The sequence below is a fragment of the Podarcis tiliguerta genome, assembly GCF_965153285.1.
Source record: "Podarcis tiliguerta genome assembly, chromosome: Z".
Lineage (NCBI taxonomy): Eukaryota > Metazoa > Chordata > Lepidosauria > Squamata > Lacertidae > Podarcis > Podarcis tiliguerta.
The window spans coordinates 21,570,740-21,595,771 of NC_139553.1; the positions used below are offsets into that span (position 1 = coordinate 21,570,740).

The window sequence follows — 25,032 nt, forward strand, 5'->3', positions numbered from 1 at the left end:
CAGCAGCATTTCAGCAAATCTGCAGACTCTGAATAGCTTACATTTCATTCACCAAACGCCTGGGAGAAGAGAGAGGTTTAACCTGGTGCTAGAATCATATCAAATTCGGGGCATTCTGCGTCTCCGGTGGAGAGAATCAAGATGTCATTATAGAAATGGCCTGATTCCAAGCCAACACCCAGCATACTGGATTAGCAAATGCTACTTGATCACATAGTGGCATTTCCAGAGAAATCAATCTGGCCCAGTTTTCAAAGAACCAAACAGGCGACAGAGTTTCTTAGCCTCTGAAAGAGACTTTTACTTTTAATGAAATTTTGTTTGTTTGTTTGTTTCTGAAGGGATAGAAGAGGAAGACGAATACGAAGACGAAGACGAATATGAAGACGAATACAAAGACGAAGACGAATACGAAGATGAATACGAAGATGAATATGAAGAGGAAGAGGAATACGAAGAGGAAGAGGAATACGAAGAGGAAGAGGAAGAAGAAGAAAAGCCAGATCCATACCTCCCCCCCTTCTCCACTGACAAGAAAGATCCACCAAAAGAGGAGGAGCTGGGGGCCTGTGCCAAGCCTTAGTTTGTTTCTCTTAGATGCTTTAATAATTTGCAATATAAGGGTTTGTCCACACTTCTGCTTATCCAGTGCTTTCTATTCACTGGTCCAAGAGGTTTTCCTTTTGCCCTGCTATTTCCACTGGGAAAACCCACTGTTTAACACTGAATTGGAACAAATGCCAGACCACAGAAAACCTAAAAGATGTTTGTTCCGATTTAGTGGTTTTCCTGGGGGAAAATGGTGGGATAAACAGAAGAAAACATGGGACAAGTGGTAGTGTGGATGAGCCTTGAGTGGTGGTGGTGGTGGGGGGTGCTGCACATTGGAAATGAAATTTTCACTCTGCTGTTTCAACTGATGACGTTTAATTTTGTCATTTGCTTTCTTTCTTTTCTTTTATTTTTATTATTTGTCTTGTGGTGGTTGTTGCATATTGAGACCCCACAACCAGCCTGTTCCCTAAGGTATGATTGCAATATTTCAAAAAGTGAAAATCCAGACACAAAAGTTGCTGAGCATTTCAGCAATTTCCACCTGGATTCCCTCGCACTTGAGCCGGAAGCTGCACTTAGTGCAGAATGCTGCAACATGATTGCTGACAGGAGGCCCTGTCAACACAACAAGGAGGGTGGTGATAAAATAGCGAAATGCAGTGTAACCATTATACAGTTAGAAATCTAAACAACCATGAAAATAACAGGCGCGATCTTTTTCTTAATGAACATACATATATTTGAATCTTGATAGAAGAAGAATCCACCCATAATCAACAGTTGGTAAACATTCGGACATAGTTCCAGTATACATCACATTTCCTCCCCCAGGGGGGCTTCATCACTGAGCTAACAAAATTAAATAAAACAAGATTCCAGTCAACATCTATTTCCATATAAGGTAAATATAATGTGAAGAGAACGCATACATGCAGCAATACCTTGTGTAGACAGTGAGCAATTATTAGTTCAGAACAAGGGTAAATCTATAAAGGTAAAAAATGACAAAATAACTCATCTATATGCCTTGTTAGCATATAACACTCAGTGCTCAGAGATCTGCACTGGTTGCCAATCTGCTACAGTGCCAAGATACACACATACAGGTTTGTATGCTGCCCTTCCACAGTTTAAAACCATGCTCAAGGCAGCTTACTACTTGGGGAAAAAATGCATAATTAAAAGTATAACAAAACTAGTCATAAACAATGAAAAAATAAAAATAAACAGTCAAATTGAAACAGTTTCCACATAAATAATAACATCTAAAATAAAATACAAAAAACATAAATAACAGCATTAACAACCCCAACAACCCCCTGCTAAACAATACCTGAGCGCAAGAGTCTGTTCAGCAGCCTCCCAGACAACGTGGGAAAAGGCTTGCAAAGCAGGGAGCGGGTCTTCTAGGACTCACAGCCATGCTGGTTCAAGGTGTTACTATTAGTATACAAAGCCCTTAACTCAATCATTTAGTAACTCAGCACCTTTGGAAACTTGATATCCAGCAGGCTCTGATGTTGTATTCTTAACACCTGCTAAAAACATCCTTGTTTAGGCAAGCCTACGTAGATGCTTAGAAATGCTGGTGTGAATTCATTTTAGTATTGTAACTTTTTATTGTGTGTTTCTTGTGTGTGTTTCTTGTGTGTGTTTGTTAATTGTGTGTGTGTTTATTGTGTGTTTATTGTGTGTGTGTGTGTTTATTGTGTGTTGTAATGTGCTGTAATTTCCCCTTGATTCAATTGCTTTGTCTTTTTGTAAACTGCTTTGAAATTTTTGCAGTCAAGTAGTGTATTGAGTTTTATGAAATAAATGTATCAAATAAACTATCTCCTAGGGGCAGAGCTGGGAAGCAGGGCTCACTCCATCAGCTCCTCTCTGACAGGCCAGCTCCATCAGACCTCCTCTCCCCTAAACTGCCACCTGGGGGCAGCCTTTCCATCAGGCTGCCTCAGTGGGAGAGATAGAAAGCAGGAGGCTCGCTCTGTCAGCTTTGTTGGAGGTAGATTTAAGGGAGTGCGGCCAGTTTGGTTGCACTGGGCGTGGAGCCAAGGGGGTGCCACAATTATGTTGTAGAATGGAAGGCAAGAGATGGAAGGGGTACTGTTGAAATTTGAGACCTCAAGGTCTACCACTGCTGGAGGCCCATCTGTACCCGGGACCTCTTGGCACTCAGCTGTGCCAGATGGGCATTGTAGGAATAACTGTTTAGAAATCAGTGCTTGGATTTGATTATGATGTTCCTCTTACCTCCCTGTCACTTTTCTCTTGTGTGTCATGTTTTATTTTATATTGTATACCTGTGGGTATTAAGTATCATGTTTTGATTGTATGTAAGTTGCTTTTAGAACTGCTTTGGCTCCAAATAAATAAAATAAAACAAGTTTTGGTCTGCCATTTTGCCTTTTTTTTTGGGCAACACTGTTTCTCCTAGTATATTGTTTTCAATAACATATGCACTTTACAAATCCTTTGCCCCATTAAATGCATTTTTGCACATATGACTTCGCTGAAAAACTGCTTTGCAAAATTCAGTGAAGTGCAAATTTCAAAGAATGGTTGTGTTTTGGTTTTTCGTCTTTTTTCAGCAAGTGCAAAATAAACAGGTTGTCCTTAAATGATGAACTGAATCAGATTTCTCCCCTATCCCTAGGAATGTGTGTGGATTGCTTAATTCCCCTCACTCACATCCCTCTCTTGATGTAAAAATGACTCCTTTCACCCCCCCACCCCACCCCACTTCATGAGTGAATAACGCAGGCATGTGAACATATACTGTATACAGTCTCTGCCAAGTCATCTTTGATCACCACAGCGCAGTCAGAATCTATTGCGAAGTCATAACGAGGATCATGGGACACGACTGGCCCAGTGGACCAGAGGCTTTTCTGGCAGATTTCAAGGCTAGGCCACACATTCCATGTGTCAGTGCTGGGGAGGGGAGAGCAAATGCTGCTGAAAAGGGGTTGACCCCCAGACAGTGTCAGTGGTTAACAACATACCATATTGAATTCTGAATTCTTATGCTTTTCCTGTCTGCATAACTAGGCAGTTTTTCAATATGTTAGGAGGGATTTTTTAAAAAAAGATTTCCCTGAAGTATGGATTCCCATAACAAGGCTGCAATTTCTTCCCGTTTGGCAAACTTGCACCTGTTTTGCCTTTGGCAGTAAAGACAGGGTAATGAGGTAGACTAATGATGCAAGCTCTGGTTCAAAACCATCTCTCAGTAGGATGCCTTTCCTGTGTTTGTGCTCCCCCTTCAACCACCCTTCCCCCTACATACCCACCTTGGGCGAGGAGCTGGGTTGCTGCACTAAGATCTTTGACACGCTGACCCTTTTTTTTTGGGGGGGGGGGGAGTTTGAACATTCAGAGACCTTATTTGTGGCACAGTGTCCTTTATGTAATGTCTCAATATGACATAACCCAAAATAAATTAGATGGTGAAACAGTATATCATCATCATTCATGTATCGATGGGGGATTCCCACACCTTAAGTATCTAAAACTCTTCACATAAATCTCGTTTCCCTTGCCCTGTTGTAACGTAGTTTGGTGAACAAGAGACCACATGAAAATAAGTTTATAAAATTATGCATGACAAGGAGAAAGTGTACAGTGGTACCTCGGGTTACATATGCTTCAGGTTACATACGCTTCAGGTTACAGACTCCGCTAACTCAGAAATATTACCTCGCGTTAAAAACTTTGCTTCAGGATGAGAACAGAAATCGTGCTTCGGCGGCGCGGCAGCAGCAGGAAGCCTCATTAGCTAAAGTGGTGCTTCAGGTTAAGAACAGTTTCAGGTTAAGAACAGACCTCCGGAACGAATTAAGTACTTAACCTGAGGTACCACTGTATAAAGTCCCCCTTCTCCCCCTTCTCTCATAGCACCTCAACTTATGGACATCCAATGAAGATCAATGTTGGAAGATTCAGGACAGGCAAAATGAAGTACTTATTCATTCAGTCCATGGTTAAACTATGGAACTCCCTCCCACAGGAGGCAGTGATGGTCACCAGCTTTGCTGGCTTTCAATGAGGATTGGACAAATTCATGAAGGAGGAGAAGGCTAAAAATGCATACCATAAAATAGAAATATGGTGAACATGTCCAAGTGGATGCCAGCAAGGTTAAATAGCAGTGTCAAGGAAGCTATAAAAGGCAAGAAGCCTTAAAAAAAATAAAATGCAAGCCTTGCTAAAAGTATGTTTGATAAAAAGCAAGCCAAAGAGACTGGGGTGTGTGTGTGGATTTGGCAGACAAATTGCCAAAGGAATAAAAACAACCAACCAACATTTCTGTATACAGTGGTAACTCGGGTTAAGAACTTAATTTGTTCCGGAAGTCCGTTCTTAACCTGAAACTGTTGCGTGTCGAGGTCCCCAACACCCCCCCCCCCAATAAAACACAGTTGACACAAGATTTTAGTTTTAAGGTTTTTGGCATAATTTTGGCCACAACTTTATTAAAATTATAAGTGACGTGAGTGGTTGCTTAGGCATTGGTTGTGACTATCTGACCCCGCATGGGGACAGACTGACATTTGCATGCCCGCAAAGTCAGAAAGGGGAGAGAGACGGGACTGGGAACCATGCCTCACTTATCCCCAAATGCTCCCAGGGGCTCTTGCGTGGCACTAGCCCCTTGACAGGGTTCGGACAAAAGCATGGCGAGCTCCGGGGTTCCTTTAACAGAAAACCCTTGCAGCAGCAGCATTAGAGGGGTAGGCACAGCCAATCCATACCCCTCCACCAACCAATTCCAAAACCAATGCCTAATCGCAACCTTACAAGTTGTGACGATTTGCTACGCAGTAGGCAAAAACCAAATGGCACCAACCAATCAGCTAAATGGACAAAATTCCTACTGGGCCCCTGCCTCAAGAGCAGACGATCCCATGACAGGCATAGCAAGGTCAAGCGAACAACTTGAAAATAGGGAGGGAGGGCGTGTGATCCGATGTGCACAGCGAAAAGAGAAAGCTCAAAGCTGTGCACAGGGTATTTAAAAGCTATGGCTGTCAATCACGAAAAGGCAACATTTAAATCTCCCCAGCAACAGTAAGCTCAATAGTAATGGTGGCCAACTCCTTCCCCGCCCAGCAACAGTGGGTGTCTTGCTAGCCCCCACCGCAACACGTGCTCTCCATGAAGGAGAACACGCTTTCTTAACTTGAAGCACCACTTTAGCTAATGGGGCCTCCCGCTGCTGCCACGCCACTGAAGCACGATTTCTGTTCTCATCCTGAAGCAAAGTTCTTAAGTACTATTTCTGGGTTAGCGGAGTCTGTAACCTGAAGCGTCTGTAACCCGAGGTACCACTATATACAGTAGGAGACAGAAACCAACTTATACAAATTCATGTGGGAGAGCTGGGGAGCAGAGTTGACTCAATTAGCTCCATCAGACCACCCCTCCCCTTGTCCCAGCCATCAACTGGGAGCAGCCATTCCATTGGTCTGCCTCAGTGGGAGAGACAGGAAGAAGAAGGCTCCCTTCATCATCTTCGCTGGAGGCACAGTTCCATCCAGCACTTCCTGCCCAAGAACTATGCCAGCTGATCAATATAGAAACAACATTTTAGAAATTTGTGCCCAAGTTTTTGTTTTTGTTTTCCTCTTCCCTCCCTGTACATATTCCTTGTGTGTGTGTGTGTGTGTGTGTGTGTGTGTGTTTAGATCATAAGTATATAGGTAGGGGACTGATTTTGTTTTGATTGTGTGCAGTGCTTTTTTCTGGGGGGAACACAGGGGTACGCATACCTCTAAACATTTTGTGAATCTTTATACTTTTGTCCATTTACTGTATTTATTTTCCCTGATTTGAACTATAAAATGGTGATTTTATTGAGTCAAAATGAGAGTACCCCAAACAGTTTTTTTTTTTAAGAAAAAAAAGCACTGATTGTGTGTAAGCCTTTCTACAGAGCAGGGTACAAATGCTCTAAATAAACAAGAAAATTAAAAAATGCAGTATAGGCTCTCTGCCACTGTAAGCCATAACAACTAAATGGAGCCTCAATATTCAGGGGCAGTATACCTTTGGCTACCCAGTTTCTAGGGGCATTGAATGTGCCCAGCTTTTAGGCTTCCTTTTGGAGACAGGAAAATGCTGGGCTGACTGAGCCTTTGGTTTGATTAAGCAGGACCGTCCTTATGGGCTGGGCTATGTGATACTGTATTATGGGCTATGGTGTTTCATCTTCAAAACAAAGTATATTCATCTTCAAAACAAAATATATTCATAATGAATATCAACAGCAATGCTTACCTGTTTCAACCTTTTCATTTTCCAAATTTGTAACTGTTTTGTATCTGGAGGCCCTAAGGTAAAGATTACCTTAACTCTTTATTCTACTTAAAAACAAACCCTAAACTTAAATGTGGTATTACTTTAACAAGAAAAAAAGTGGTTTATGAAAATCAGGAGCTTAACTTAACTAGATGGGGACTGTTTTACCGCAGGGAGAGCATACGGGTTTCATTTCCCTCATATTTACAGCAGTAATATTAAGTTATAGGGTGGCACAAACTCACGCAACGCCCAAAGGCAGCAGGATTTTTGAGCTGGTCTCTACAGCAAGAGAAATTCACACACTGAAACTCACAGTGGCATTAAATTTTTAATACATGTGATTCCTTTCTTTTAAAAAAAAAGAAAAAAAAAGACTGTAATCAGTAGAGTCTTGAAGCAATTAAAGCTTACATGTTTCAAACATATAGCTGTTTAGGAAAAAGAAACCCAGTTCAGACATTAGGCTGTGTGGAGGCTGGAGGCTGGAGTGTACACACACAGCATGTGTCATGATGCTGGGTAGTTATGTGCACTTTATTCTCTCTAACCACATGGTCCCTCTCTGTTCCAAAAGATATGGGGAAATTGCACTAACACACATTCTTTCATGTGTGTGATTGTCTAGCTCCATGTCAGCTCTCAGCTGGGGGAGTCCTAGACAGAGGAGGACCCAGGGCAAGGCTGGTCCAAGATATTTCACTGCTAGAGGCAAAGGACAAAATGATACAAACATGCCCCCATTCCATATATACCATATTTTTTGCTCCATAAGACACTTTTTTCCTCTTAAAAACTAAGGGGAAATGTCTTATGGAGCGAATGTGTGGTCCCTGGGGCCCCCAGGCTTCCCCCGTCAGGTCCGGGAGCAGAGGCAAGGCTGCGCGCAACCTTGCCGCCGCTCCCCGACCTGTTCTGGAGGCTGGGGTTGGGGGAAGCTCAGGCTAAAAAGGAAGCCAAGACAGCGAGCGGGATCCATCCCACTTACTGTCTTTGCTTCTTTGCTCTTTGACGCTGGGGGCTCTTTGGGGCTGGGAGGGGGAAATAAGATTTTTTTTCTTTATTCCCCCCCCCCCTAAAAACTAGGTGCGCCTTATGGTCCGGTACGCCTTATGGAGTGAAAAATATGGTAGTTGTGTATCCCATTTCAGCCAGGCACTGCCTTCCACTGAGGGAGATTGGCAGGGTAGTTATAAAGGAGGAGAGCAAGGTACATGACACACATCTTTCTTCTTCAACAGAAGAATTTGGTTGGGGATTCAGGAGAAAGAACTAAGGGGCACCACCACTTTCCAGCAAAGAGGCAGATGAAAGCCATGCGGCTGAACTGGAGCAACCAGCTCACACTTCTTCACATGCTGAATTCACAGGTAGACTGGGAGTGGGGGGTGGAGGTGGCGGGACAAAGACTATTTCCTCCCAAGGTAAGGGGAAGTGACCTAGCTATGCCTGGCAGGACACCTTACTCTCCAGTATTAACCCCTTCGTGCATTAATTAGACTTAAGCATAGAATTGTAGAGTTGGAAGGAACCCCAAGTCCAACCCCCTGAAATGCAATTCTGTGATTCTAAGTATGTTGGTTATATTAGGCTGGTTATCCTACACTTTGCACATGTCATCATAAACTGGGTCTGGAAATGGGGGAAGGGGCAGCCTATCTCATTGCAGCATTGCGTATTGCCAACTGGGGTTCTGGAGCAGACAAAAAGCTCAGCAGTGCTACATGAGAAGCCTTTCTCCATCTCCCTGACTGGGGTAGAGGTGTCAGGGTTCCCACACATGGGGGTGAAAAGGCAAGGGGCATCTGAGCTGAAGAATGTATCTGTGGAGGCTTGCACTCCATTCCTCCAGAGATCTGTGCCCCTCTATGCCTTTGGACTGTGTGAAATCATCCCTGTGCTGTTTACGAAACCCTCCCCGCTACTGTTGGGACTTTGGGCAAATGTCTAGCCTAATTCAGCAAGGACTCTGTGTCTTTGAAGACATACAGCTGATAGGGACTTCAGGTTCTTGAATAATGGGTATTTAGCACATGGCTATAAGGACGCGGGTGGCGCTGTGGGTTAAACCACAGAGCCTAGGACTTGCTGATCAGAAGGTCAGTGGTTCGAATCACCGTGACGGGGTGAGCTCCGTTGCTCGGTCCCTGCTCCTGCCAACCTAGCAGTTCGAAAGCACGTCAAAGTACAAATAGATAAATAGGCGGGAAGGTAAACAGCGTTTCCGTGTGCTGCTCTGGTTCGCCAGAAGCAGCTTAGTCATGCTGGCCACATGACCCAGAAGCTGTACGCTGGCTCCCTTGGCCAATAAAGTGAGATGAGCACCACAACCCCAGAGTCAGCCGCGACTGGACCTAATGGTCAGGGGTCCCTTTACCTTTACCTAGCACATGGCTGTATGAAGAAGCTCAGCCATTCCCCCCAGTGAACAAACTGGAACATTTGTTGGGGAGAGAGAGAAAGCATCCTGAGCTGGTGAGCTGAGTGGGCCTCATGCAGCAAGTAAGGCCCAGTGCACTAGCTCTGGTAGCCTAGGGATGCCCAATGCAGGTCTCACAGGAGCTGGTATGGCCCCATGAGATCTCACGAAAGCATCCTAGAGCAGCTTGCTGAGCAGAACTTGCCACCCACCCAGCAAAGCAGAGAGCCTTAAAGCTCTTTATGCACAAGGCAACCCCAAGCAGACCTGGCACAAAAGTAGACCTGGCACACACACAAAGCACAAAAAGTGCTTTTCAACTCTCAGCCTTGCTTGGATTTAACTTGTGGAACTTCAGTCAGCTGGCCTTCAACCACGTATGGTTGAAATTGCACAAGATAAATACATGCAAGATGTGATCATACTGTAATGCTAAGCCAAACCGTGGCTTGGTGCCAGCAAGCATGAGGGTTCCTCGAGACAAGATCACAGCTGCTGCACCTTTCCCCTGGTCCTTCCGCTTCTGCTCTGCTATATGCAAAGCCATGGTGTTGTCAAAACCTGGGCTTGTGGTTTGTCTCTTCCAGGCAAACCAAGAGCTATAAACCCAGGAACAAATCTTGGCTATTGACGGCAGTTTGAGTGTAGCATTATCTGTGAACCAGCTTATAGTCAGGGCATTTAGAAAGTTATTGTTCCTTTGATGCCTCTGTGCCATGCTTGTCTTCCTGCCTGAGAATTCATGAAACTACACCTGCAGCAAGTGCAAGCTGGTAGCCTTGCTGGAAGAGAACATACAGCAACTCGAGACCCACCCATCCACAATTCATGTTATCAGAGAAGATGAGGAATTTCTTGATGGAGCACAGTGGACTGTCTTGCAACATTAACACAGGTGGGAGGAAGATCACCCAATGCAGGAAACAAACCCCTGGAGGGACATGATACACAGAAGCAGGACTGTCAAGAGCCATGCTACGTCACTAGAGCTGCAAAATCAATTCCTATTCTCTGGCCTAGAACTGGTGTCTCAATTCAGACACCAGTACTGGGTCAGAGGAGCAAGAGCAGCAGTTGCAGACCTCAGAACAGACCAAAGTAGTTGTAGAAGGTGCAGTGTACAGAACAATTTCTGAAACACCCCAGAGGAGGAAGAGACATATGGTGGTGGTAGGTGACTCTCTGTTGAGGGGGATAGAGGCAGCAAAGTGCGAAAGTAACAATATGTCCTGGGAGGTGTGCTATCTTCCAGGTGCAAAAATTCACAATGTGACAGAGAACTTGCCAAATATTATAAAGCCCACTGACCAATACCCCCTTCCTTCTGATTCATGATACTGCTAGACACACCCTTTGATGTATAGCAAGGGATTACAGTGGTACCTTGGTTGTCAAACTTAATCCGTTCTGGGAGTACATTTGACTCCCAAAACTGTTTGAAAACCAAGGTGCAGTTTCCAATTGACTGCAGGAGCTTCCTGCACTCAAGTGGAAGCCATGTTGGACGCTCAGCGCTCTTCCTGTTATTGGTGACCTAAATTTTTGTTCTTTATAAAGGATAGCATTGGAACTTCCTTTCTGCTTCACAGCTCAAGACAGGCATTGTCAAGTACAGTGGTACCTCGGGTTACAAACTCTTCGAGTTACAAATACTTTGGGTTACAAACTCCGCTAACCTGGAAGCAGGACCTTGGGTTGAGAACTTTGCCCCAGGATAAGAATGGAAATCGCGTGCTGGTGGTGCGGCAGCAGCGGGAGGCCCTATTAGTGAAAGTGCACCTCAGGTTAAGAATGGTTTTGGGTTGAGAATGGACCTCCAGAAGGAATTAAGTTCGTAACCAGAGGTACCACTGTAAAGCTTAAGTGCACTGGTAATATTGGGGAACACATCAATTAGGTGTGGCTCACCAATAAGTTGGAGAATTTTTGCATATTGCATTTAGATGGCGTGTTTTCTTTCTTCTTTCCCAAGGTGCAATTATTATTTTAACTGATAACACTTGTTTACTAATTTGTGGCCAACATCATCTTTGCAATACAATATTTACTACTATTGTCGTCAATTTCAGAATTGTTCACCAATTCTGAGAGGAACCTGAATCTTATTGAAATCTGCTCATGTGGGTCAATCCTCTTGCATAGCTGGATTATGAGGCTCAACAATTTAAGAAGGATATTGGCAAACTGGAATGTGTGCAGAGGAGGGTGGGTCTGGAAACACGGAGAAGAGGGATGATAGAAAAGCCATCTTAAAATATTTGGTGGGCTGTCACATGGACAGTAGAGCCAGCTTGTTTTCTACTGCTCCAGAGGGTAGGACCCAAACCAGTGGCTTCAAGTTACAAGAATAGGAGATTCCTATTAAGCGTTAGGAAGAACTTTCTGACAGTGGCACAGACTCCCTCAGAAGGTGGTGGACTCTCCTTTATTGGAGGTTTTGAAACAGAGCTTAGATGACCATCTGATGGAGTTCCTTAGCTGTGATTCTTGCATTGAGGGAGCTTGGACTAGATTACCCTTCGGATCCTTTTCAATTCTATAGTTCTATGATTCTAAGCCTTTGCAGAAAGGTAAAGGTACCCTTGACCATTAGGTCCAGTCATGACCGACTCTGGGGTTGTGGCACTCATCTCGCTTTATTGGCCAAGGGAGCCGGCGTACAGCTTCCGGGTCATATGGCCAGTATGACTAAGCCACTTCTGGCAAACCAGAGCAGCACAGGGAAATGCCATTTACCTTCCCGCTGGAGTGGTACCTATTTATCTACTTGCACTTTGACATGCTTTCGATCTGCTAGGTTGGCAGGAGCTGGGACCGAGCAATGGGAGCTAACCCCGTGGCAAGGATTCGAACCGCCAACCTTCTGATCAGCAAGTCCTAGGCTCTGTGGTTTAACCCACAGCGCCACCCGCACCCCTAAGCCTTTGCATAGTTCAATATTAAAAGGATTGGAAGAATGTTATTTGACTTCGCCTCTTTCCCCACCTTTCCTTCCCCAATACCAGTTCATCTCTCAGCAGTTCGTTTCAATTATTTAGACATCCCCCCAAAAAAACTTCTAATAATGTAGGATTGTGACTGCAAGGCTGAATGCCACTGAGCCCTGTTGGTTTATTACACCTGTGTGACCGCTGTGCTTGACTTCATGCCACAAAGAGCCAAGTTCCTTTCCCGTAATTCCAAAATAGCTGTGAAACATACAAATTCCCAGGCTTGACCTCTTTGCACATTCCGTACAGTTTTGGCACTGGAATGTATTTGCCTCCAACCCCAGACGTACATTGCAATGTAACAGATCATGGGACAGGAAATCAATGCAAATGTGCTATGCACTAGCACATTTGGTTCCATTTCTTGGGGGACCATAAAGTGAAATTTAACATGTTAATCTGTGGGTTAATTTTTGTCTTCGGCTGGCAAACTGTAAATGCTTCCAGGCACAGCATGAAGAGTGCATTGCAGAATTCCCCAGGTTTGTTTTTTTTATGCAAGAGGCACATTTCTTTTCTAGAATAATACCAGGGGCACACTTCACTCCAACAGTCAGAAAAATGCAAGGTTAATTTCTCTGTCTGCTGCTAGAGCAGTGGAAAACAATCTTCCTTGCAACTGAGGGATGGAATAGATAATATTCACAGCAGGGCCAAGTGGGTTTTTCCCCCTCCGTAGACCAACCAAGCTATGTATCATTCAGCAACCTGCTCAAACTTTTGCACAGTCAGTTAGGGATGGGAATGTCCTTTACAGACAATGGAAATGCTTCAGGGATTTCCCTCTGCCTGTCAGCTGAAATTAAAGAGAGGTAAGCTAGCATCATGATGGGACGCGGGTGGCGCTGTGGGTAAAACCTCAGAGCCTAGGACTTGCCGATCGTCAGGTTGGCGGTTCGAATCCCCGCGGCGGGGTGTGCTCCTGTTGCTCGGTCCCAGCGCCTGCCAACCTAGCTGTTCGAAAGCACCCCCGGGTGCAAGTAGATAAATAGGGACCGCTTACTAGCGGGAACGTAAACGGCGTTTCCGTGTGCTGCGCTGGCTCGCCAGATGCAGTTTGTCACGCTGGCCACGTGACCCGGAAGTGTCTCCAGACAGCGCTGGCCCCCGGCCTCTTAAATGAGATGGGCGCACAACCCTAGAGTTGGACACGACTGGCCCGTACGGGCAGGGGTACCTTTACCTTTAAGCTAGCATCATACCTCATATAGAGAGGTATAGCATCATACCCTCCAACATTTCTCCAATGAAAAAAGGAATATCCTGTTCTACCGCAGGAAGCCTCTCCCATATTTGATCTTGCCAAACAGAGAGACTGGATCTCGACACATCAAAGAAGCGATTCACTTAAATGCATTATGAAATTCATAAAGGGAAGTTCCGCTGGCAAAAATGGAACTCAATAGCGCCATCTGGTGTCATAATGCTTTAACACATATAAAGCCCTTTATCTTTACAAATGTAGCCAAGTCCGTAGACATCATATACACATCCTACCTTGGTCACCTTGAGCCAATTACCACCTCTCCACTGAACCTACCTCACAGGATTGTTGCAAAGAAAAAATGTGTGAGGGAAGGGATCGTGTACAACACCTTCCACAGATAAACAGAATGAAATTAAATTTTAGCTGTAAGCTGGCTTGAGTCCCTGTAAGGGAAAATGGCAGGATAATGGAAACTCAAAATGCACAGGAACATATCGAGAGTAAATTCTATTAACTCAGCGGGGCTTACATCTGAGTAAAAATGATCTGGGTTGCAGTGTAAGGCTGCCCAGTCTTTACCCAATTATCTGAGAGTAAGCTCCATTGAATGCTGTGGGACTTACTTATGAGTAGACAGCGTAAGGCTCTATTTACAATAAAGGAATCAACACTGCGTTTCCTAAGAAATGGCTGGCTGTTGAAGCAACACAATTGAAGAATGCACTGGATTGGTGACCTTTTCCTTCAAAATCATAGGGAGGACTTCATATGCCAGTATCATCATTTCCTTCATTTGGGGTTGGTATTTTATTTTCAGGATACACAGATCTCCGTTCTTGAACCTACACAAACAGCCACACAACTTTTAATTGTACTCCGAGATGGGGAGGGGAGGAAAAAGGAAAACTGGGACATTACGGGATCAGATCAGAAACTGGGGCAGCTTCTGTAGTTCTGGGACTGTCAGAGGGTATGTAGCATGAGGGACTAAGATGGGAAAATTGAGATTCAAATCCCTGATCAGCTATGAAACACACCTTAGGCAGTTGCTATATCTCAGCCTAAATTATCTCATAGGGTGGGTTTGAGGTTAAAATCCATGGATGGAGAGCTGTTTATACCCCCCCCCCCCAACCAAGCTCCTTGGGGGAAAAGCAGGGATAGCGAAAGTTCATAGGTAGAGAATCTGCTTAGGAACATAAGAAGAGTCTGGCTGGATCAGGCCAATATGGCCCATCTAGTCCAGGATCCTGGAATCACAGTTGCCAACCAGATGCCCCCGTGGGATGCCTCAGGTGCCAAAATGTCTTGGGCCAGCCCTGCTTAAGGATAAAATGCAGTGGTGAGGAAAGTCATGACAGAAATGAAATTAAATATTGACTCTGCAGCCTGTAGCGGCTCAGGGGCACTTTCATTTATCCTGCCTTCATGTATTCCAAAACAAACAAGCCCACCACCACCACTGAATATAAGTGGAGCTCTGGCCCAAACTGAGGACTATGCATATGTCTAATTCTGCCACCCCCACCCTGCTCCTTCCATTGTGTTTTCCACTCAGTCCAAAACATGACAGCTTCGTACTCACAGATCTGTTTGAGACTCTCTGGCCTTTTCACTTGTTTTTAATCATGGGAAATAAATGAAAATCACATGTGAGCTGCTGCTTTGGTATTTGCAAAGGACAAAACTATGGCAGCAATTGCTTGCTTAGACACACAAAACCACCACAATTATATCTTTGTTTCTATTCTCTAAAACAACGTGTTCCCCCCCCCCTTTCTTTTTCTTCTGGAGAGACTAATGAGAGGTACTCACTTCTTTAGCTGTCTTCACTAACATTTTATCTTTCTCTTGGTCTCTCCCCCCGCAGCCGATGCTTATACTGGCAAATATATTATTTTTCCCTTTGTTGAATCCCTTCTGTTAGGTTGCTATGGACATAGACTTTTGCTCCCCCTGCTTAATCTCAAATATGTGTCTGTTTTGAATTTGATATGACAATTTATTTATTTGCTTCCTGCCCTCTTTCTCATCCTTGTGTGTGTGTGTGTTTGTTGTGTTGTGTTGTGTTGTGTTGTGTGTTTGTGTGTGTATGTGCTTCACAGGAAGCATGAGCTCAGCTATTTTGCTGGCCTTGTTCTTTAATAGCATACCTGAATTCTTGGCAAAAAGGTCTCATTCGGGGAATGTTGAGCAGCTCCAGATTTTTTGGGGGGTAGCCAGAGGAAATATAAAATTAATTAGCAACATAATTTAGCCCTTTACCTGACTAGTAAAAAGGGCTTGAGTGTTTGTACTAGTAAGAGGCTCTTGGCTGGGATCCCTTTCCCCCTACTTTAAGAGGGCTGGGAGGTCAAAAGTCATATTGCTTACAGTAGTGATTATATTAACACCTTTAAATTGACACGAGTAAGAAGATGCAAAGGGGGAAAAGAAACAGCCCTGGATGCCATCTCTGGGCAAAAGCTTGATCAAAGGTTGGTGCAGAGATGGAGTGGGAAGGCAGAGAGTGGTTGATAGTGGGTGTGTCCTTTTCACTGCCTGCCACCAATCCCCCCCCTCACATCTGTCCCCCCACGTACATGCTTCTAGTGGTATAAATGTTAGTGCGATTTAAAGCATGCTCCCATATGCTGAAATGTTGTTCTTTAACAGATTTTTTATTGTTTCAAAATATAGATAGCTATAACATCAGCCATGGATGAAAAATTCATCAAAGTATATAACTAGGTTTAAAATCATAAAACAACAAAGCTCATTAAAGGTTTGGGTTCTTCCTAAGCATCAGCCCAAGGTGCTTAGCCAGAAACTGCAACAAGTGGATTGAGGAGCAAAGGTTTTTTCTTCTTGGATGGCATGTGTGATCAAGGTATACAACGTGCCCTGAAAAGTGTCAGGACTCCTTAGTGCAGGGGTAGGCAACCTAAGGCCCATGGGCTGGATGCGGCAAAATCGCCTTCTAAATCCGGCCCATGTTTTTACATGAGTAGAATGTGTCCTTTTATTTAAAATGCATCTCTGGGTTATTTGTGGGGCATAGGAATTTGTTCATTATTTTTTCCAAAATATAGTCCGGCCCACCACATGGTCTGAGGGACAGTGGACCGGTCCACGGCTGAAAAAGGTTGCTGACCCCTGCCTTAGTGCTTTGAGTCTGTAGGTTAATTTTTCCACCTGCGCGAAAATGTCATTGTGCCAATAAGATAAAATATTTGTTGTAGAGGTCTGGGTCAGCCCAAGACATTTTGCCTCCTGAGGTCAACCAGACAATGTTCCCCACCAAGCATCATGGGAATTGTAGTTTGTTAAGGGTGCTGGGTTAGAGTATGGATGGGGAATATCAGACTCGGGGACCAAATACAGCCCTCCGAGTCTTTTCGTTGGGGCTCAGGCCGCCCCTCTCCAGTCTTGCTTTGCACCCTCTCTGAGTGTTTTGGACTGACTGCAAATGTGCCTTTATATGGAGAAAAGGTAATGTTGTGGTGGGAGAATACTCATCTCACCCCCCCCTCTCCTTTTCCCTCTTTCCTCCCCCCACCCCACAATAACACTCCTCCCCTTTCCATTCTGCTGAGTGGCCTTTGCACCATCGCTCATTGGTTGGAGACTGCAGCTGCTCTTTTGCAAAGCTAGGAGCCAGCCCATCACGAGGCAGCTGCACAAGTAGCACAATTCTGTGGGTTAGTGGTTTGATAGTAAAGGTAAAGGGACCCCTGACCATTAGGTCCAGTCGTGGCCGACTCTGGGGTTGCGGCGCTCATCTTGCTTTATTGGCTGAGGGAGCCGGCGTACAGCTTCCTGGTCATGTGGCCAGCATGACTAAGCCGCTTCTGGCGAACCAGAGCAGCACACGGAAACGCCATTTACCTTCCCGCTGGAGCAGTTCCTATTTATCTACTTGTACTTTGATGTGCTTTTGAACTGCTAGGTTGGCAGGAGCAGGGACCGAGTAACGGGAGCTCACCCCGTCGCAGGGATTCAAACCGCCGACCTTCTGATTGGCAAGTTCTAGGCTCTGTGGTTTAACCCACAGCGCCACCCGCGTCCCTAGTGGTTTGATAGAGGTGCAGAAAAGAAGAGAAAGGAAGATGTCATGAAATGGGGGTGAGAAATGCTGTGGTGGAGCAATGGGGAAAATTTTTTGTCCCCCTTGTTTCACCACATGGTTTCTCCCCATCCACCATGGGCATAGCCAGGATCTTATGCTGGGGGGGGGGGGCACTCACCTGTCACCATCCTCTGTTTCAGAATGAAATGTCCCAACAACAGTTGTTTTAAGTTACTTTCTTTTGACCCAAAGTGCTCAGAAAAATCTGTCAAAATCTTCAGTCATTTTAAAACTAGGAAGTTAAATTAAGCCAGCAAACTACACCATACAGTCATACCTCATGTTACGTCCGCTTCATGTTACGTTTGAAGTGAAGGCCCAAGACAGGTGTTGATCATCATGTGAGCTGCACACAGGTGGGCTGAAGCGAGCGAGCTACTGCCATTCCTGTGGAGCCTCCTTTTATTCAGACAAATATGCAAGCCAGGCAAATACACTTTGGGCTGTGACCTTTACACATTTTCCGTCCCGAGATCGTGGGGTGGTACAAAGCTATTTTGGCACCTGTTTCCACAGCATCACTTTCCCCTTGCACAGTGTATGACGAAGGAGACAAAAGGTCTCAGGGACAAAAGGTTACAGACAGGACACTGCTGACTGCTGAGACCGCAAAAGGTCAGACATAGGAAACGATGTACCAGACAGCCGTGGCTTGTCTGGGGGGGGGGTTTCCCTGCACCTCAAGGTCACGTGTGCAGGCAGACGCGGCTGCCTGCTGGTGGGGAAGTGTGCTCCCTCCGGACCCCACTCCCCACTCCGCAATATCGCTACAACGTTCTTTCAGGATACGTCCCGTGGCAACCCGGAAGTACTGGAAAGGGTTACTTCCGGGTTTCGCTACTCGCGCATGTGCAGAAGCGCAAAATGACATCATGCACATGCGCAGAAGTGGCAAATCGCAACCTGTGCATGCACAGACGCGCCACTGTGGGTTGCACTCTTTTCATGTTGTGAACAGGCCTCCGGAACGGATCCTGTTTGCAACCAGAGGTACCACTGTATTTAAATAGAACAGTGGTTTACAACAAACATTAGCTACAAACCCACACTGATCTGAATTGTGAACTTGAATAAACTGAACTATATCATTGACCGAGGCCTGAGAGGGCTTTTTATGGTATAAATAGCTTGTGGGAAACTTCCGGTCGTTTCTAGACTGGCCCTGCAGGTGTGTGCTCTCAGGAGAAAATTGTGGGAAACTATGAGAAGCTTCCAGAACCAAGCTACCTACAATGCGAATGGTGGGGTTGCCATATTTCATATTTCTGCCTATTGGAAATTCACATGGGATGTCAATTCTGCTTTTGAAATTCCAGTAATATCCGTAGAATTCGAACATATGGCAGCTGTAGCGATTGGTCAGTTCACAGAAGCCATGCCTAACACCTAGTCAGGTTGCCAGTTGCATCACTAGAATGTGCCACTCATCCATGTGACTTCAGTGAGCATTTCAATTTAAAATATTCTGATTATTTCAACTTTTAGATATTTTTATTTTTAAACTTGATTGGTGGGGTGCTTCTTCATCAACCTCTGGAAACACCAGTGGGCCATCAGGCGTCTTTCTTACATGCCATTCCAATCTCTGAGAGGTGAGAAAACCATTCAGTCTCTGAGAGGTGAGAAAACCATTCCAGACACCGACCCAGGGTTCAGTTTCCTTGGAATTGAGGCCACAGAGACTACAGAGTCTTTAGATTTTATTCACACATATATACAACCTGAGCATAAGATGGGGGAGGGGGAGGCTCACAGCATTAACACCTCAACAGATCTTGCTTTTCCCTTAGTCACAGCTTAGGATCCAGTCCAGAGCAAGCAGGCCCCCGTGTCTCTAGCATCTAGACAGCTTCCAGCTCTCACACGCTGCTCAGACTCTTGCTCTCCTACCTAGCAGCTAGGTGAGGGGGAGAAAGCCACTTCCGCCTAAGGGGTTGCGGGCTTCACGGCCCCTCCACATGTGCAACAGGCAGAGCCAGCACCGCACGATTGGCGGGGGGTGGGAATCCCGGCCACGTCATCCCCTGGCCGGCCAATTTAAGGCAGGACACGGCAAGGGATCTCCCTCTTTGATGCCCACCAGCTGCTCCTGTTTTTTCCCACCCTCCCGCCCTGTAAAGTTTTCACTCCTTGACCTTGCTATGGACCTTCGTTGATCGCAGTTGAGGGGCCTGGTAGGAATTTTTCCACTTGGCAAATTGGCACCAGCCACTTGGTTTTTGCCTACCTCATAGCAAATCATCACAACTTTCTGTGTATTGGTGGTTAGGCATTGGTATTTTTCTGTAGATGGAAGAGGGGAGGTAGCACCATCACCTGCCCCACATATCGAAGGGTAGTTCGTTAATGGATTCTGGGGGGCGTGGCCCTGTCCAAAGCCTAAGGAGGTTAGGGCCCAAGGCACGCCCCCTAGCAGTGACCCCGGGGAGTTCCTAGTTGATGTGCATCAGCAGGACTCCCCCTACTGGTAGTTAACCCTTTCCGGACTTCAAGCATATAGGCTGGAGTTGGATATAGTCGGTTAGGACCAATGCCTAAGCCAATACCACTCTTCACCTGTAACCAATAAAGTTGTGGACTTTTTTTAGCCCATTAAGCTTAATATTTCCACCGGGGGGGGGGGGGTCGGGAACTCACCACACAGAAGGCCCACCCAATAGCCCAGAGGGCACCATCACTTAGTTGTAGCTCTTGCAACCCAACTCATTCTTTTGGGATACTGAGGAGGACCTTTAAGTGGCCTGCTAATGCCATTATCTTACAAAGAAAATTTTCTGAGCAGTTCAGCAACCTCCTTCTCTATTAGATTCTAACACTCACTGGGCACAGGACCCCAAAACTTGGGAGGACTCAGGAAGGTCCCAGACTAATCTCCCAAACACACAACAATACTTTTTCTAGAACTACTGCTGATATACATTGTGGAGCTGGAGCCTCATGAGTGAGTGGGTTGATCCATGCCCCTTTTTAAATAAAAAGCTCATATAAAACCCAAGTTGTTCTCCAATGATTCTCTGAAAAAGTGCTTTGTGGAGCAACCTATAGGGATGCCCACATCTAAAAGGGGGTCACAAAGTGCATTGTGATATGGCACAACATTTGAATGGAGGCATCAACATGACCCAACTCATCCATTTCTTGCATTTGGTGTTGCAAGCTTTCTATTGTTCCCTCCGCCGCCACCCACCCCCCAGTGGAAAATATGAAAGAACCACTGCTTCTCTTCGTATGATGCAAGTAGCCCTATAAAACCGTCAAGTATGACCAAGCCCTGTGACTCTGTGCAATAGTCATTCCAGCAGTTGGGTAATAAATTGAGGGTGCCATTAAAGTACTCTGAAGGGTCAAGTGTATTTCCCTAAATTGGAACGGAAGGGATGGCAAATAGCTCTGTTTCCTTGGCGTTCATGGCCTAGAGTGATGCATTGTTTCCTTTCTTTTTAGATATTTCCCCTAATTAATCACTGCTTCAGGAAGGAATAATTCTTTGTTATGCTTTCTTGGCTGCAGGAGAAGTTTGCTGCGGTCCGTCTGTGCATCCAAACAGCACGTTGTAGATTGTCCTCCAGGCAGACACACCCTCCCTCTTGGTTCCCATTTTCCTATGTTGCATGGTAACTGAATGATCAACTCTATTCCCCAACTGGTGGGATTTCAGATGTGAGTCTCCAGCCCTGAGCACTCCTTGTTCATCAAATCCTTCAGGGTCCACTTGTTGCTAGTGCACAGAGATAGGCGTATCTTCAGTTTTCCATGATTCTCACCACACAGCTGGGTGGACGGACATCCTGAAGGGATATTCACTAGAGAAACATCCAAAGCTTCCCTGATAGCTCAGCACATAATGTAACCCACACTCTCAAAGTCTCATTAAATTTCATCCTTGTCATTTCTACCAATTTCTCACATTTGTTGACATAATTTTGACTCTCTGTGCTGACCTCTGAATTATTTCCGGTCTTTACCTATTTAGTACCATCGGCAATTTTTTTAAATAAAAAAGTTCATTACCTCTTATTTCACGTCATCATCATCATCATCAACAACAACATTATACTTATACCCCGCCCATCTGGTTGGGTTTCTCCAGCCACTCTGAGTGGCTCCCAACAGAACATTAAAAACACGATAAAACATCAAACATTAAAAACTTCCCTAAACAGATGTCTTCTAAAAGTCAGATAGTTGTTTATTTCCTTGACATCTGATGGGGGGAGCGTTCCACAGGGCGGGTGCCACTACCAAGAAGGCCCTCTGCCTGGTTCCCTGCAACCTCACTTCTCACAGCAAGGGAACCGCCAGAAGGCCCTCGGAGCTGGACCTTAGTGTCTGGGCTGAACAATGGGGGTGGAGACGCTCCTACAGGTATACTGGGCTGAGGTCGTTTAGGGCTTTAAAGGTCAGCACCAGCACTTTGAATTGAATTAGTTCAATACTTTGAATTAATGCACCGTGCCCCCGCCATCCCATAGGCACTGAAGTTCCCCACTTTCTTACAAGACAACATAATAAGTTTTAAATCTACAATGCTAAAGTCATAATAATCTCAGTATACATTTTAAAATTAACATTTCTACCTGAGATTGTTTTAGAGGAAAACTAACTAAAGAAGGCTTAGCAATTCAGAGGCAGTGTATGAGATTCTAGTGAGAAAGAGCAATTAATGTGGATCTTTGTGGGAGTTCAGGTGATTATGATTTTGATAATTATCTCTATATGCAGCCCATCTGACTGGGTTGCCCCAGCCACTCTGGGCGACTTCCAACAAAATATAAAAGCACCATAAAACATTAACCATTAAAAGCTTCCCTGTACAAGGCTGCCTTCAGATGTCTTCTAAATGTTGTGTAGTTCTTCATCTCCTTGACATCTGACGGAAAGGCATTACACAAGGTGGGCACCACTACCAAGAAATCCCTCTGCCTGGTTCCCCATAACTTCACTTTCCACAATGAGGGAACTGCCAGAAGGCCCTCAGAGCTGGACCCCAGCATCCAGGCTGAACGATAGGGGTGGAGACGCTCCTTCAGGTATACAGGGGTTCAAAGGTCAGCACCAGCACTTTGAATTGTGCTTGAAAACATATTGGGAGCAAATGTAGATGCTTTAGGTCCCAGCAGCCTCTCCCAGTCACCAGTCTAGCTGTCACATTCTAGATTAGTTGTAGTTTTTGAATCACCTTCAAATGTAGCTTCATGTAGAGGGCATTGCAGTGCATGTACCAGTGTGCAGACAGGTGGAGTCTCAGCCCAGTACCAGATGGAGCTGGTAGACAGCTGTCCTGGACACAGTATTAACCTTTGGCTCCATAGACAGCTGTTAGTCCAAAATGACCCCCAGGCTGAAGCCCAGGAGAGGGCCTTTTTGATGGCAGCCCCTAAGTTGTGGTACCCCCTCTCTATAGAGGTGCATCTGGTGCATTGTAAACAGTGCTATTTTTTATTATTTTTTTTTAATAGAAAAAGAGGTGCCAGACCTCACCACGAACACTTACCTTTTTCTCTTGGAGAGGAGCAGGAACTGAGTTCATGTGAGTTCTGCCTGAAAAAGCCCTGATTGTACAGTTTCTGGAGAATGCTGAAGACATAACTCTTTACCCTGGCATTTCACACTTGGGGTATATGTTTTTAGGACCTGCCTTATTTTTATGGTTGTAAGTTGTTTTAAATTGTTGTTAATATTGTGTTTTAATGCTGTAACTCCCCCATACCCTCCAACATTTGTCTGATGAAAATAGGGACATTCTATGCTACATAAGGAAGCTTCTTCTGCTACATCTGTCATCTTGAGCCAATTGCTACCTCTCCACCAAACCTACCTCACAGGATTGTTGTAAAGAGAAAACGTGTGAGGGAAGGGATCCAACACCTTCCACTGATAAAAGAATGAAATAAAATTTCAAAGATAGGCTGCCCAGTCTTTACCCAGTTACCTGGGCGTAAACTCCATGGAACTACCATATTTTTCGCCCTATAGGATGCACCGTCCCATAAGGCGCACCTAGTTTTTTTTGGGGGGGGGATAAAGGGAAAAAATTTATTTCCCCCCCAGGTGTGGGGCTGGGGCGGGGGAAGCCTGAGTTTTCCCCAACCCCAGCCCCCAGAACAGGCAACACTCCGCAAGCCGTGGGAGCCTGGCGCCGGGCTCCCACGGCTTGCGGAGAGCTGCGCGAAGCTTGAAGCCTGGGTGTGCTGAGCTCAGCGCGCCCAGGCTTTGGCATGCAGGCAACTCTCCGCAAGCGGTGGGGGCCCAGCGCCAAGCTCCCGCACCTTGCAGAGAGCTGCACAAAGCCTGGAGACCCCTCTCGCTCTCCAGGCTTCAGCAAAAGCCTGCATTCGCCCCATAGGACGCACACACATTTCCCCTTCATTTTTGGAGGGGAAAAAGTGTGTCCTATTGGGCGAATAATACAGTAAATAATATAAAGTAGATTGTTGACTTTTCCCTTCAAAATTATAAGAAAGGCTTCATATGCCAACTTCACCATTTCCTTCATTTGGTACAGGTACCATATGTTCCGGCGTGTAAGATGACTTTTTATCCCTGGAAAATCACCCCAAAAGTCGGGGGTCATCTTATACGCCGGGTATACGCATTGGGAAGGAGGAGAGGGAGCCGGGAGCAGAGGCGCCCCTTCTGCCATCACAGGGGCAGAAGGGGACGTGGAAAGTCCATCTGAGCACAGCACTCACCTGCCCGCCAAACGCCTCGCCTCAGGCTGCTGCTGCTGTGACAGCAGAAGCAGCGGAGGGGTGCACGCTCTGCCCCTTCTGCCATCGCTCCTCCTCCCTCCCCACAGAAGGGGACACGGAAAGTCCTTCTGAGCGCTGCACTCACCCGCCTGCCCGCCAAACGCCTCGCCTCGGGCTGCGGCTGCGACAGCAGGGGCAGCGGTGGGGTGCGCACTCTGCCCCTGGAGGTGCTCAAACTCTAAAACTCTAAAACTGAACAGCAAAAGTTGGGGGTCATCTTATACGCCCACTCGCCTAATACACTGGAATTTACAGTATTTTATTTTCAGGATAAACAGGACTCCATTCTTGCACCTACACACACTTGGACACACACACACCCCACTTGTAATTGTTCTCCGAGATATGGAAGGAGGGGAGGAAAAAGGAAAACCAGGATATTCCAGGATCAAATCAGAAACTGGGGTGGCTTCTGTAATTCTGGGACTGTCCCTGGAAAATTGGGACAGTTGGAGAGTATACCCACCCTGTGTCCTTAATGTGAAGTGCAGGAAATGAAAAAATATAGCAGCAACAACAACAACAACAAACAAGTATCATACCCAGCACTTATGATATTTTATGCACACAGAAGAGAAGCCATGATAGATCAAAATGGATGACTAGGCCATGGCTGCGTTTCCTGTAGAAGCTGCTTGGAACTTTGTGTACATATTTGCTGCTTTTGATAAGGGTCACGGAGACCTTGGCGTTAAGATTAG

General features: G+C 45.6%; 1 protein-coding gene and 1 long non-coding RNA gene across 2 annotated transcripts in view; one reads left to right on the forward strand and one right to left on the reverse strand.

The window, feature by feature from the left end:
- Window positions 1-1,073, forward strand: part of LOC310669558 (uncharacterized protein) — a 45,119-nt gene extending 44,046 nt beyond the window's left edge. Inside the window, exon 4 of the mRNA XM_083423886.1 lies at window positions 342-1,073. Coding sequence (XP_083280012.1) covers window positions 342-583 — 242 coding nt within the window. The 3' untranslated portion in view covers window positions 584-1,073. The remainder of the gene's footprint in view (window positions 1-341) is intronic.
- On the reverse strand, window positions 1,069-18,023 carry LOC310669794. The gene is made up of 2 exons (XR_014507396.1): window positions 17,857-18,023; window positions 1,069-1,170 (listed from the first exon to the last, which is right to left on the reverse strand). It is a non-coding gene; the product is annotated as an uncharacterized lncRNA (long non-coding RNA).
- Window positions 18,024-25,032: the final 7,009 nt, after the last annotated feature.